The 13,777-nt window shown below is 37.3% G+C and overlaps 1 protein-coding gene across 6 annotated transcripts in view; it reads right to left on the bottom strand.

Annotated features, from left to right (window-relative positions):
- The window catches only part of Unc80 (unc-80 subunit of NALCN channel complex), a 185,179-nt gene that overhangs the window by 121,692 nt on the left and 49,710 nt on the right, over window positions 1-13,777 (bottom strand). For 4 of the 6 annotated variants that reach the window (XM_090354730.1, XM_090354731.1, XM_090354734.1 and 1 more), the window contains exons 19-22: window positions 13,154-13,368; window positions 11,893-11,999; window positions 10,008-10,104; window positions 7,943-8,115 (exon numbers count right to left, since the gene is read on the bottom strand). In XM_090354730.1, the coding sequence (XP_090210856.1) occupies window positions 7,943-8,115; window positions 10,008-10,104; window positions 11,893-11,999; window positions 13,154-13,368 (592 nt within the window). The remainder of the gene's footprint in view (window positions 1-7,942; window positions 8,116-10,007; window positions 10,105-11,892; window positions 12,000-13,153; window positions 13,369-13,777) is intronic. The other 2 variants (XM_090354732.1, XM_090354733.1) reach the window with 1 other exon arrangement.

Genomic DNA, 13,777 nt, shown 5'->3' with positions numbered 1-13,777 from the left:
ATGTGAGAGGCATCTGTTCAACCTTTGCATGGCCCCTGTGAAGTGCCAATTGAGAGGATGAACAATAGATGGATAACTAAGTGCTAAGGAACTCAGAGTCATTTTCTGAGTTCTTGTAAAAACATTAAATGATACCAGCATAGAATTGTTGGCCCTGGAAATTCAAACTTACTTTAGAAATGAAATTGAGATCACTATAAAAATGTTTTCTAACAATTACATATCCTAATACTGAGAGTAAGGTGGGTTATACCTGATGTATTTGATTCATCATCAAACCCAGTGTCATCCAGAAATGCCACTGCTTATGCATTAGTAATGATAACATACATCATTCAAACACTGACTCTGTATAATAATCTTCATGGTGTTGGGTAGATGGAGGGCAGACTTGGGAATTCTATATTCAAGGGGTCAGAGCATGAGACCAGGACATTGTGCTTTGCAGAGTATTGCACAGGAAACTGGAGGAAAATTTGAGATACAGAGTGTAAGGTTTGAAGAAAGGAGATCTCCACATGGTTATTTAGGCAGTAGAGAGTTTAATTAGATGGAACTGCCCACCTGCATGAGATGGAGGTGAGCAGAGTGGGGTGGACTTACATAAGGGAGAAAGGTTTTATAAGGAGAGGACCTGGAGGAGATGTGACCGCAGCTGATGTAGAAGCGACCTCAGAGGTTGAGGAAGTCACCTCTGAGCTTGGAGGACCCCCCCATTGCCCTCAAGTAAGCCAGTTACCTGGGTTACTGGTGGTGGTCAGGGACTTTTAGAGAGGGCCACATGTTCTGGGGGAGGGAGGGGTATTCTTCTCTGGCAGACACCTAACACAGAGTTAAAGATACTTAGCAACCAGAACTAAATGGTAATGACTGTGACACATGATGCTATGAGTTCACCTCAAAGTGTAGTTTGGGCAGTGTTCATTAGAGGGAAAGGGCTACAGAATACCTGAAATAAAGGATTCTTCCTCCACACAAAAGAAGTCAACTTTTCCTCTACTGATGGCGCTTACCTCTTATGGTTCAATCTGCAGAAGCAGCAAAAGATGGAGGCATGACATAATGGATAGGGATGGATTCACATCACAGAGAAAAACAGCACAAATGGAGAAAATGAATCAGAAGAATGCTGCATGGGTGAAAAGAATCACAGAGAATCAGAGTCACAGTCACAAAGTACATTGAAACAAAATATGACATCCCTGGCATACCAAAGAATGTGATGCTGGTAGCCCTGAAAGAAAAGCAGAAATATTAAAATGTCTTCTTTCATGTTCATGTTGTCTTCACAGATAACATTTTTAGGTATTATAATAACCTGGAATTTCTCCTATTTTGTCACATCTTAACTTTATCATTTCCAGACAAGCAAAAATACATTTTAATCAGGAATTCAAAATATTAAGCTGAGCCAAGTTTTTTTTCCCTAAAATTAAGAGTCAATGCACTGGGAATGTGGCCTAGTAATAGAGTGCTTGCCTAGCATGCATGAAGCCCTGGGTTCAATTCCTCCATACCACATACACAGAAAATGCCAGAAGTGGTGCTGTGAATAAAGTGGTAGAGCGCTAGCCTTGAGAAAGCCCAAGGTCAATGCCCAGTCGCGGAGTTATAGTTCCAGGACTGGCAAAAAAATAAAATAAAATAGTCAAAACTACTGGAATATCAGAAATTTTGTATGTATCATCTTTTATAAAGTGTATCTCTGTGGTGGTTACAAGAAGTCATTACTATGTAATTACATTATGATGCAATCTGGATTTCTCCAACATTTTGCAATTAGAAAATGTCAAGTATCCAGCTTCTTTCTATTATTTCCTTTGCCATTTTCCTTGAACTTTAGAAGATGGTTACAATATTGAAAGTTTCCTTTATGAAAGTGAAGCAGAGAACTCAGATACTAATTCAACATCTGTGCTTTTTTCTGCCCAGGGACCTAGAAAATATTATTACCAAGATACCATGGATAATTGAAGGGTGTACAATACATTCTTTTCCCTGACGTATCCTAGGAAACTTATTTTGTGAGAAGGAACCTTGACGCACAGCTTGTATAATATTGGACTGGAATAGACTTTTTAAAGTCTGAATATTTTATGTTGGTCCTTGGGGAATTACATAGTATTTTATTGTCTGACAATAAAATGTGTGCTGGTACATGATATCTGGTTATTTAAAAACCAATGAGAATAAGCAGCTATTATGGGTCTCAGAATGGATTGGAACCTTCTTTGCTAGAGAGCAGACGCTTGTGAGTCAGTATGTTATATTGGGCTTGCACTGAATTCTCTGCCTGACTGAAACCATTAAGTGACAGATTCCAAGCTGACAGGCTATCTCTGTCTCTGCCCATTTCTACAAGTAGTTGTGGGCAGGTTAGAAGAAGTATTATTACTTAGTACATTGTCATTTTGCTATTGAGATCATGGTGATAATGAGGGTATTTTAAAAAATGAAGTATTCTTTTTCTGACAGTATGATGGATTCAATATAAAGACAAACTTCTGCTGGTTTGGAACACCTAAAAATGTTGGGTAAAATAGCTCCTAAGGTGAGATAAAAAGTGTCTGAAGAGCAGAAAGGAGGAAAAAGTGAAGTGAAGGTGGAGTGAGGATGCGCTAAGCACAGAAATATTTGTCTTAATGATTTCTGCTAACTATCCAGAGACAAGAACACTGGGTTTTTCAAGCGCAAGCAGCTGAGAGTTCAAGTCAATCTTTTGGTAAGGATAGGATCATAGACAACAGCCACTCTCAATAGACGAATAAGAAAACTAATCTGCTCCGCTGCTTCCCTCTTGGAAGAACGTAAGAGGTGGGAGTAGAGAGAAGGAAAAATCCCTGGATGAAAATTCCTAGCCCAAACATCAATTTCGCCTACAAGTTTGGGACAAAGAATGCACACAAGAATTACAGTGGTAGGTACAGTAGAAAAGAGACAAAAATAAAATGGATGAAATATTGGAGAAAATTGCTTAGAATGTAATATAGATAACAAGATGAGCACTATAAACTGTGATGTATATACATCTTCAACTTCTAAAAGGAAAGCCTAGATAAAATGCAAAAGATAATATCAAAACAGCAGCTGAGAATTTCTGAATAGATACATCAGGATAACTATAAGAATTAGGTGCTCATTAGAATACAAAACAGGAAAACATGAGTGAAACTCCAAACTATCAATAATGAAAAGATGCTATGAAAGGCCACTAGGGTGGGGTAAGAGATTACTAAGGAATATTAAACAATCCAGAAAAGAAAAGGACAATATCCTTGCAATAATACAAATAAAATGTCAGTTTCTAATTCTAATTCCAGCAAATGCATCTTTAAGTGGAGGCCAAAATAAAGATTTTTTTTTAACTAGGTGCTGCTGTAATTCCTATTTAGGAAGCTGAAATTGGTTTGAGCTCAACCAGGACAGAAAAGTCTGTAAAACTCCATCTCTGAAATTAATCAGCAAGATGTGTGGCTGGAGGTATGACTCAAGTGAGAGTGCCAGCCAAGCAAGCAAAGAAGTAAATGCAAGGCCTTGAGTTTAAACCCCGGTGCTAACTCTCCCAAAATTAAATTAAAAAATTTAAAAGGCAGTTTCAAGAAAACTAGTTAAAAAAGCTATTCCAACTGATCTTCACCAAAAAGTCTCTCTCTCTACATATATACATTCCTCTCTTTCTATATTTACATACATATGTATATATACACACATTATACACATATATACATACATACACATTCCTATCTATAATATACACACATAAAAGTAAATGGAAAAGATAAAAATATGCAATGGAAAACATTATCATGTTAAAAACAGTTGTTCCTGAAAGGCAGGAATCAGAAAAATTAAGCATTAGTAGAAAGCAAACACAGGAAACAAAAGCTAAAAATGCATGTAGAAGTCGAAATATGTGAAAGTGTAAATAATCACAAGGAAATCCTATCCCATATTAATAGCTATGAACTTAGTTGTTACTCCTGCATAAATGACAATTTACCCCAAATATTCCTTCCATGAAAGCACAAAGGACAGGCAGTTACACTTCCCCTTCTCTCAGGCTGCTTGCCCAAATTCATCAGCACTTTAATTTCTCCATTTTTCCATAGTTGAAAAGCAAATTGAATGTATATGATTTCCAGTTGGAAATAATGTCCTATTTTTATTATTATGTTGTATACCAAGAAATGAGATTAAGAATGCAAAGGTACCTTATAAACTATCCAGGATAATGGACTTTTATAATTATTAACCTTTTTACCACCTCTGCCAACTACTACCACCTCCATAGCCACCATCGTCTTTATCACTGGCATCATTATTACCAACAATACCTTTATTCAACCAGCGGAATCTCTCTGGTCCTGACTCACTGCCTGGTAATGTGTAGGATTGGGTTTTGTAGACTTTGACTATTTCCATCTTTTGAAATTTTGACTTCTGAACTATGCACATAGTACAGCATTAATCTACAGTCAGAGTCTCAGGTGTGACATGGACACTCCTCTTTGCCCACCCACTGCTTCAGTCTCATGCACACTGGCCTCAAATAAATCTGCTCTGGTGATAAAGAGCTCATTACTTCCCAAGGCACAAGACTCCTTCCGTGGACATCAACATCAATCTTTCCCCAAGGCTGGAGCTCTCCCACTTGAGCCTCAGCACCACTTTCAGCTTTTACTATGTATGTGGTACTGAGGAATTGAACCTGGGTCTTTGTGCATGCTAGGCAAGCATTCTGCCACTAGGACAAACACCTGGCCCCCCTGAAAATAACTCTTTACATATAAAGACATTTCTTTATAAGCAGTAAGACTCCCTGTATTTCATTTCTTATATATGAAATTGATAAAATTGAAAAGGTCAGATGGGCCTGAGCAGGATCCACAGGAAAAGTTTAAGGAGCTAGTGGTATGGTAAACTCTCTATTCAACCTTATTTTGGTAGATAAATAAGGAAATGAGGAAAATACTATTTCTATGAGTTCCAGTTGAATGTACTGGTTGCAATCATGTTCCAGTGAGGAATAAAATATACTTATAACTAGAAATTCTTGTATGGAATCTCTGGAAAATGAAGAATATAATAATGAGAAACCATATAGGTAGGAGATAATTTTTATTAAAAGGAATGAATGACAATAATAATCCTTTTGATAAACTGTATGGTGCTAAAGTAGTTGTAAATGGAATCAAAAGACTGCTCTGATTATAGATTCAGTATTTACTAACTTATGTGAGCTTGAGCAAGTTAGTCCTTTCATGTGGGAGATATGGGGATAAAAGAGGAAGTCCCTACTGTTACATGACATCCAAGAGACTCTGTTATCAAAGTAATCATCAATCTTCCTCCCAGCATAATCTCCACTAACTTGAAAGCTTGTATCAATTCTGTCCATTGAGATGAACAATTCAAGTCCCATCATGTTTCATTTATTGTCAGCAAGTTTTTTTTCTCATGGATAAATATCTTATATACATCTTAAAAGATTTCTATGTAAGAGATAGATATGAAAGAATTCTCTTTTTTATATAATCCATAAGTATTAGTAAAACAACTCCAATTATTTGAAGAAATCCTTTCTAATAGGCATGTATCTGTTAGGTGGAACTTTTAACATTTTGATTTAGTGGATGCTACATTTTCTCTTTAAGTGGGCTTTTGTTGGGAGGCGTTTCCTAAATTTCATCCAGTTCTAAAAGAATGTATGAAGAATGTGTGGTGTGAATCTTTAAAACTGAAAATTTCTTGTATTTTTTCTTTCATGCGCTCTTCATGCAGTCAGATGGTAGGAACATTTGTTAAAGAATGAAATGCTTTTTGAACTATTAAAAATCATTCTCAGTCTTTTTTTTTTTTTTTGCCAGTCCTGGGCTTGAGCTCAGGGCCTGAGCACTGTCCTTGGACTTTCTCAAGGCTAGAGCTCTACCACTTGAGCCTCAGCACCACTTCCGGCTTTTTTCTATGTATGTGGTACTGAGGAATCGAACCCGGGTCTTCATGCATGCTAGGCAAGCACTTTAACCACTAGGCCAAACTCCCGGTCCCCATTTTCAGTCTTAATTACAAGAGACCACATATATTTAAGTATATTTTCTACGTCTAGAATAGTCATTCTAAAATATTTAAATAATCTTTTTGATAAAGTACATAGTTCTAAAATAGTTGTAAATGGAATAAAATGACTGCTCTGATTACAGGTTCAGTATTAACTAATGTGACCTTGAGCAAGTTAGTCCTTTCATGTGGGGAATATGGGAATAAAAGATGGAGTCTCTACAGTTACATGGCATTTACTCACAGGCAGATTTCAGCTCAAGTTTTCTGAAAGCCTTCCAGTGAATGAAGACACTATCAACTCTCATCAGGTTTGTTTATAGCACAAATATCATGATTCCATCCTTTACCAATTTGTATGGCGGTACCTACATAGATTTCACTTCATTTTTCTTTTGTTATTTTATTGGTAGGATAATGGATAGAGGGGTTACAGTTACATTCATCAGGTAGTAGGTACATTACTTCTCACACATTGACACCCCTCCTATGTTTTTGTCCCCATTTTGCTCTCACTTCATTTTTCGATAAGTGGAAATAAGGTGTGTTATTATAATTTTCCTTAATCATAGTAGGCAGTTGCTTCAGATATTGGTACCTTGCTTGTCTAAGCCAAGTGTCACAAAACTTTAATCCTAAAGTTATGTGACACTTATTCTATATATGCTTAATTGGTTATTTGAAACTGGATAGGGCAGCGGGGAAATCAAGATGAGCGGGGGGGGGGGGAGGGAAATGGTGAGCAAGACATGAGAAAGGATATCAATGTTTGTGAAGTAATGCACCTTCTATCTGGTGAATATAATGTAACCCTTCTATTAATTACAACAAAAATATGGAAAAATATGTCCTCTGCAAGGCAGCAATACATCAATGTTATTCTGTTATTCCACTGTCTCCTGTTACATTTCCTTCCTTCCTTTCTCCCTCCCTCCCTCCCTTCCTCCTTTCCTCCTTTCATTCCCTTTCTTTTGTCCTCTCTCTCCCTCCCCCCACCCTGCTCATCCTGAGTGCTGTCCTTGAGATTGTTTTTGCTCAAAGCTAGCACTCTACCACTAGAGAATCACATTCAAACTATTGAGTATAAAACATGAAATTTGCTGTTTTATGCATTTATAGAGGCTTAAAGTACATTTATCATAATATAAATCTATTGGAGCTGGTTTTGAAATGAAAATGAAACTTTATTTACTTGCTATTTGTAATCTAGTGTTTTATGTAGTAAATGAAGAACTTATAACTTAAACAAAGGGAAAGTCAGAAGTGGAGTTCTAAAGTTATATGCAAGTCTGGTTTACCTGATAAAAATGCTTTTTCAACATGATCCATGTGATAGGTTTTTCTGCCTTACATCTGTATAATACTACCAAATATACAAAGACCCTCTTTCAATGCATTTCAATTGATCCTGACATCAGATTTGTTCTCCAACTGAGACATAATGAAACAAAGATTCAGAATGTGAAGGAATAACACATGGCTCACTCAGTAGCTAATGTATTAGTAGGCACTGTGATGAGGGCTTTCTAGCTCATGTCTCCTTTATTCTAGACTTATACAAGATAATAAGGTAGATAAAACAGTACTATTACTAGTTTGGCTATTATTTTTTTTACAAATATTCAGCCACTAAATGTCAGAGCAGGTTCAAGCCAAGCATTCTGACTTCAAAACCCTTTCACATACTTGTACCCATGTAGTGACATATTCTGCCAAGCAGACCAAGCTCCTCCTCCGTCTTTCTCATTTTACCACATCTCTTTCCTCTATGGTCACTAATTTTGAATAGAAAAGAAACTAATTCATAGTTCCACTGCTGCGGACAAGATTTGGGGGGGGAGATTCCTACTTCTCTATTAATAGAAATAGTCTTCCAGTGACTTACCAAATCTAAGGCAGCAGCCAGGATGGACGCATCAGGAATTGTCCCTGGCTCACAACAGTTTAAGAGAAATTGGAAACGTTTCATGCCTTGTCGGATGGCTCCAAGATTCACCACATTTTTGCTTTTTCCACCCTCTTGGTTGGGAGAGAGATGATCATCGAAACTGTGGCAGCCTATAGGGGTTGTACCATTGTGGAGGAATTTGAGAGAAACAGATGACAAAGTTTAGAAGAACCACAAAGCTTCAATCAAATGTCCTCTGTACTGTTGGCCTGAAACTTTCTCCTGCACATCCTCTCCTTCCTTCTCACTTCTCAAAGGCTTCATTTTGACACAACTTGACTTTGGGGAATCTGTGAACGGAAGGTTTACCTAACTACTTAAATGAAGGGTCTATTCATTTTGCTAATAGGTTTTTAATATCAGTAAGACCCCTTGGTCAATTTACAACGGTTCCTTTTCTCACTGAGAAGTAATTTCTATAGCATATAGTCAGGCTGGCTATGGTAGACTCAGCTGAGAAGGTCCACACAAATCAATACTTATTTATTTCCTCACCAACAAATCTGACCTTGGAGTTAGGATGAGAGTTAAAAGAACTTCTCAGGTAATGATTCTGATGCATGGTCATGCAGAAACTTCTAAAATTAAAATGATCAACTTCCAATGTGCCTTACATTGCATTGGAACTGAGAACAGATTATTGTTTTTCCTATAATGCTTTCTTGGATATCATACTATTATATCTGATCTGAAATTGCATAAGGATCATGTCTTCCATAAACAAAACAATGAGACTTGGAAAAATGTATCCCTTCAGGTAAATTGCTACAAAAAAAACGGTAGAAGGAAAAACAATTAAGAGAGCTAGTTGGTTTAGACTCTGTCTGTTGATTTCTTTCCTGGACAAGAGACTTAACTATCCCTTAGTCAATGAAAAAATACAATTTATTTATGAAATAAAGATCCAATTATGGATATATCAAAGTTCATCATGCTATTCATTCATCTGAAGAACCAGTCAAAGATAATACAAATCACCTATATGATCTGAAAAGGGAGTATATATATATTATATAAGTGCATATATTATATATAAATAAGTGATGTATATATATATATATATATATATATATATATATATGGTCTTTTTTGTACCAATCTAAGGCTTGAACTTTGGACTTGGATTCTGCCCCCAGCTTTTGTGCTTAAGGCTATTGTTTTACCACTTGTGCCACAGCTTAACTTCTGCTTTTTTTTGGTAATTAATTGGAGATAAGAATCTCGTGGACCTTCTTCCTTTTGTAAACCATATTGTCTACTTAGAAAACACAGACAAAAAGCAAGCAGGATGATATTGGAACTAGATAAAAGGTAAACCAAAGAAAATTAAAGGGTTAGCCAAAAGACATGAAAAGAGAAAACAGGAAATGCTCATAAGCATTATATTGTATGTGTGTGGGGGGAGTGCCTGTTTACATGTGTGTTGTTACAAATGTATAGCTAGCACAATGAATCAAGTTTATGGACAAGTATATTTTTGATTGTGTGGAAGGATTTTCTAACAATTAAAGCTATCTAAATAGGATGTCATAAACTCCCTTCAGCAGATGTGTGTAGAAGATGGATGGACAGATGTCAATAGTGAAAAGCAAAATTCCTAAATGGACAAAAGTGGTTGGATACATGGTTCAGTAATTCTCATATTTAAATAGGAAAACAGAAGAGCTGTGTTATATTCTTTGCAAACCCACAGCCCATAGGAAGGAAGAGAGAAACCTAGTAAGACCTCTATAAATGTCGGTCCAATCACATGGATACTAGAGAAGCCACAGAGCACAGATCCACATGGATACTAAAGAAGCTGTGGAGAGAAATTGTCAGGGAAACACAGGCGAAACAAATGAAAAGACAAAGAAAAATAAAATGACCACTCTTCAAAAAATGAAAAGAAATTTAAGTAAAGGGCTTCAGAAAAAGAAATGTAATGAATATCAATCATTTAATGTAAGAAAATTTTGTTTTTTAGCAAAATTGAATGAAACTCAGCTTGTGTGACATTTACCAAGGCGCTTGAGGAAATTCTCCTCCTCTTCTCTTCCATTTTCCATTCCACTCCCTGGTCCCGCTTCAGAAAGCTTCACAGCACTAGTGAACTTGACCTGAGAAGAAAAACAAAGCCATTGGGTAACTAAATCCAAAGGTAAATCTTTGTTTTAGATTAACCCTACACTTGAAAGCTAAACAGTTTAGAATACAAAGATAGCTTCATTCTTCTGCCTCATGAATCTGATCAGTTTAGTTAGCGTGGTCTCTTCATGTGCCACAATAGACACCCCTATAAGTGGAAGGAGGATCCAGGGCAGAGACTGAAAACTGAAAAATCAACATGATGAAAACAATATAGTGAACAATTGAGATTTTTTTCTCAGAATTTAATTCTGATAAAGCCCAAACTCATTTACAAATAGAATTCTACCATAGCAGAAAATCAGAGGAAAATGAAAGATGAACCAAAAGGAACATTCCAAGTTTATGAAACAAATGATAAAGTAAACTACAATGAATGTGCAATATATTCCTTTCCTAAGCCTTAATATGTATTCTTGATCTTGACTTTATGCTAACAGCCCTCAAAACATTCGGGGCAGAAAGGAAGTTCATAGTCACATGAATTCCAGTCTCTTAGCAGAATAAATGTGATATAGAAATTATAGAAATTACAAGATTTCATAAATGTTCAGTTATGTGTTTACATTCTTTCCATAACCTCAATGCATATAAAACAGACTAGATAGAAGAAACAGGTTTTCTATGTACACAAGGTCATATAGGATGAGACTAAATGAAATGAATTCTAGAATATGAAAACAAGAAGTTTATCTTGTGTGATTGTTGTTCTCAATGTACTATGTCATTTCTCTTCTCTTTTTTGCCCTTTGGTTAATCTCATATTATTACTGTATCTGACTTGGTTACCTGGTATATTGTATATATGTTCATTTGATTATTTGAAACAGGAAAGGGAAGGGGAAAACAAGATGATTGGGAGGGTGGGGGAAGGAAACGGGGACAAAAACATGAGAAGGGGGTGTCAGTGTGTGAGAAATAATCTACCTATTACCTGAGAAATGTAACTGTAACCTCTCTATACATTATCCCCAAAATAAAACTTTAAAAAAAGAAAAAAACAAAGAAACTGGTTTTACTGAAATTCAAAAGAAGAATGTGACAAATTATGCATATTGAAAAGTAAGAAGGTCAAAGAGTAGGCCCCAAATCATGTACTGGGAAGACACTTGCAGGAAGTAAATTCCACTGAGAATCATAGTCCTTTTCAAATCAGTTGCTACTGTGGTACTTGATAGCAGCATGAAGAACACTTGGTGAGAAAAGTCATCGGGGGTTCTTTGATAAAGAAACAATGACTCAGCTGTGCCAAAAGCAGTAGAAAGTGAATGAATGAATGGGGACAAATGTGTTTTAATCTGTGAAAGAATCACTATACAATCACTAGATCCTCAGAAAGGAGCTTGAGATGTCAACCATTTCACATGCATGTTGGAAGTTGAAAATGAGTGACAACACCTCCTACCATCTGCATTTTTCCGCTTATAACTTGAGCGCCTTTTATCTTTTTCTTTTTTTATTGTAATGGGCAGAGGGGTTATAGCTATATTCACCAGATAGTAGGTATATTACTTCTCACATAATGATACCCCTTCTCATGTTTTTGTCCCCATTTCCCTCTCTCTAACCCCTCCCAATCATCTTGAGTACCATTTTTCTATTCCCCTACTTAACCATCCTGGTTTCCCTGCAGTAGTCTAAATTTCCCAAGTTGTCCTTGAACTCTTATTTATCCCCTGCAGGTTTTTAGCATTTCCCAGCCCTGACAATTTTCTCTCAAAGAATCCAACCTTCCCCTAAACAAGTAGTGTTCTGCTTACCTTAGAACTTTGCCTGATGAAGGACAGACGGTCCACAGAGCTGATGTCCAAGAGGTCTTCTACGCCATCTGCCAGGCCTGAGAGGGAGGATCGTTTCAGCCAGTTTCCTATTTAGTAATTATTTAAAGAAATGACACTGTTAGAGCATTTGCTCCCAATGGATTAAACAGAAATGTCAGCATGTGCTTTACAAGCAATGAAAGTTGTATGGCTTTGATATAAATAGAAGTGAAAACAAGTTGTTTACAGTGTACATGCTTTGAATCAAAATGTTCAGGGTTAAACCATAAAATTAACACGAGCCAGTAAGACTAGGACAAAAAAGAACCTGCGCCTCTATAGTGCATAGGACAACAAGTTATCCACCTAGCCTTAACAATGTGTGTAGCACCTACTCAAGATGATTCCTTTTACCTTCTGAGTTTAATTCTCATAGAGTCCAAACTCAAATTCATGAGTAGTAAGCCATGCACATTATTTTTGAACATCTCCACAATGTCTATTTGCTGACATTGGACTCCTAGGTAGCTTACCTGTGGTTTTTCTCAACTGCGAATGGGCCCTCCAGTGTGGTATCTATGTAGTCATTTATCACAAAATATTTTCATGCTTGTGTTACTCTCCTGTTCATCAGCCCACGTTGGCCATGAAGGGATCCAGGAGGGAAAAAACCAACTTGACCTGCGAAGTCCCCCAGGTTCAAGCCTTCCTATCTCTATTGTTCTACCATATTGCTGTGACTACTCTTCTCCTTGTTCTAGAACTTCCGGTTCCTTCCATTGGTATCTTGGTATCTTTTTTGTCAAATGTTTTTCTTTATTTCTAAGTACTTTGGAGATCTTATGAGTTCCCTGATTCCTGCCCCAATCTGTCAGTTCAGGACTCATTATCGCACCCTATCATAGTATCATATGGATTCTCCTCACCAAGTTCATAGTTTGTGGCTATAAGAGGTTAGTTACTTTTGCTTGTCCTAGAAAGCATGTTTGGCAAAGTTACGGGAGCAAAGTTGCTCACTATTGAAGCTCTGATATCCAGTGGCATGTTAGCACACAGGAAAACCATGCAGTAGGGATTCAGGCAATATCTGCAGAAACAAAGGAGTGGGTGGATGAATGGGTGGGTAGAACAGTGCACCTAGGCATTATGGCCTGAAAGCTTTTGTTTCCTGAACTTTACCATGCATTGCTGCATTTTCATTTTGCAGTGATTTAATGACATGACAAGTAGGAAGAGAATTTATAAATAAATACAGACATACTTTTACCTATGGGTAGCTTAAGCTTCTTCCGGAGGGAAATCCTCCGGGACCTCGAGCGGGCACGCCTGTCAGAGGTGTTCCCTGAGTGAGCTGTGGTGCATTCCGAAGTGTCCTGCTCAGACTGGCTGCTCGTGTCACTTGCTGCACTCTGGGATTTGAACATTTTGCGCCAGAAATCTTTTCGCCCCAGATTGCCCCCTTGCATTTGTTCTTCACTGAAAATACACAGGAGATAACATTAAATACCTGACAACTCTTGAAATCCTCCTACATTTCTCTTGGACCTCCTGCTAACAGTAAGTTAGGCAAATGTTGCTGTGATCTTTGACAGAGTGTGGGGTGAGATCAAGGCTGACTGTGAACTCTCTTTGAAAATAGCCATGGCTCAGCTGTTGAATGGAGATATTTTTTTGTTTCAGCTTCAATAATAAAAAGAAATAGACTCGGGACGGGAGTTTGGCCTAGTGGTAGAGTGCTTGCCTAGCATGTCACTCAGACCCGGGTTCGATTCCTTGGTACCACATACATAGAAAAAAGCTGGAAGTGGTGCTGAGGCTCCAGTGGTAGAGTGCTAAGCCTTGAGAAAGTCCAAGGACAGTGCTCAGGCCCTGTGCCCAAGCCCAG

The sequence above is a fragment of the Megascapheus bottae genome, chromosome 21 (genome assembly GCF_031878675.1).
Source record: "Megascapheus bottae isolate mThoBot1 chromosome 21, mThoBot2.hap1, whole genome shotgun sequence".
Classification (NCBI taxonomy): Eukaryota; Metazoa; Chordata; class Mammalia; order Rodentia; family Geomyidae; genus Megascapheus; species Megascapheus bottae.
The sequence above is the reverse complement of the archived record's forward strand: the minus strand, read 5'-3'. Positions and strand labels throughout refer to the sequence as shown.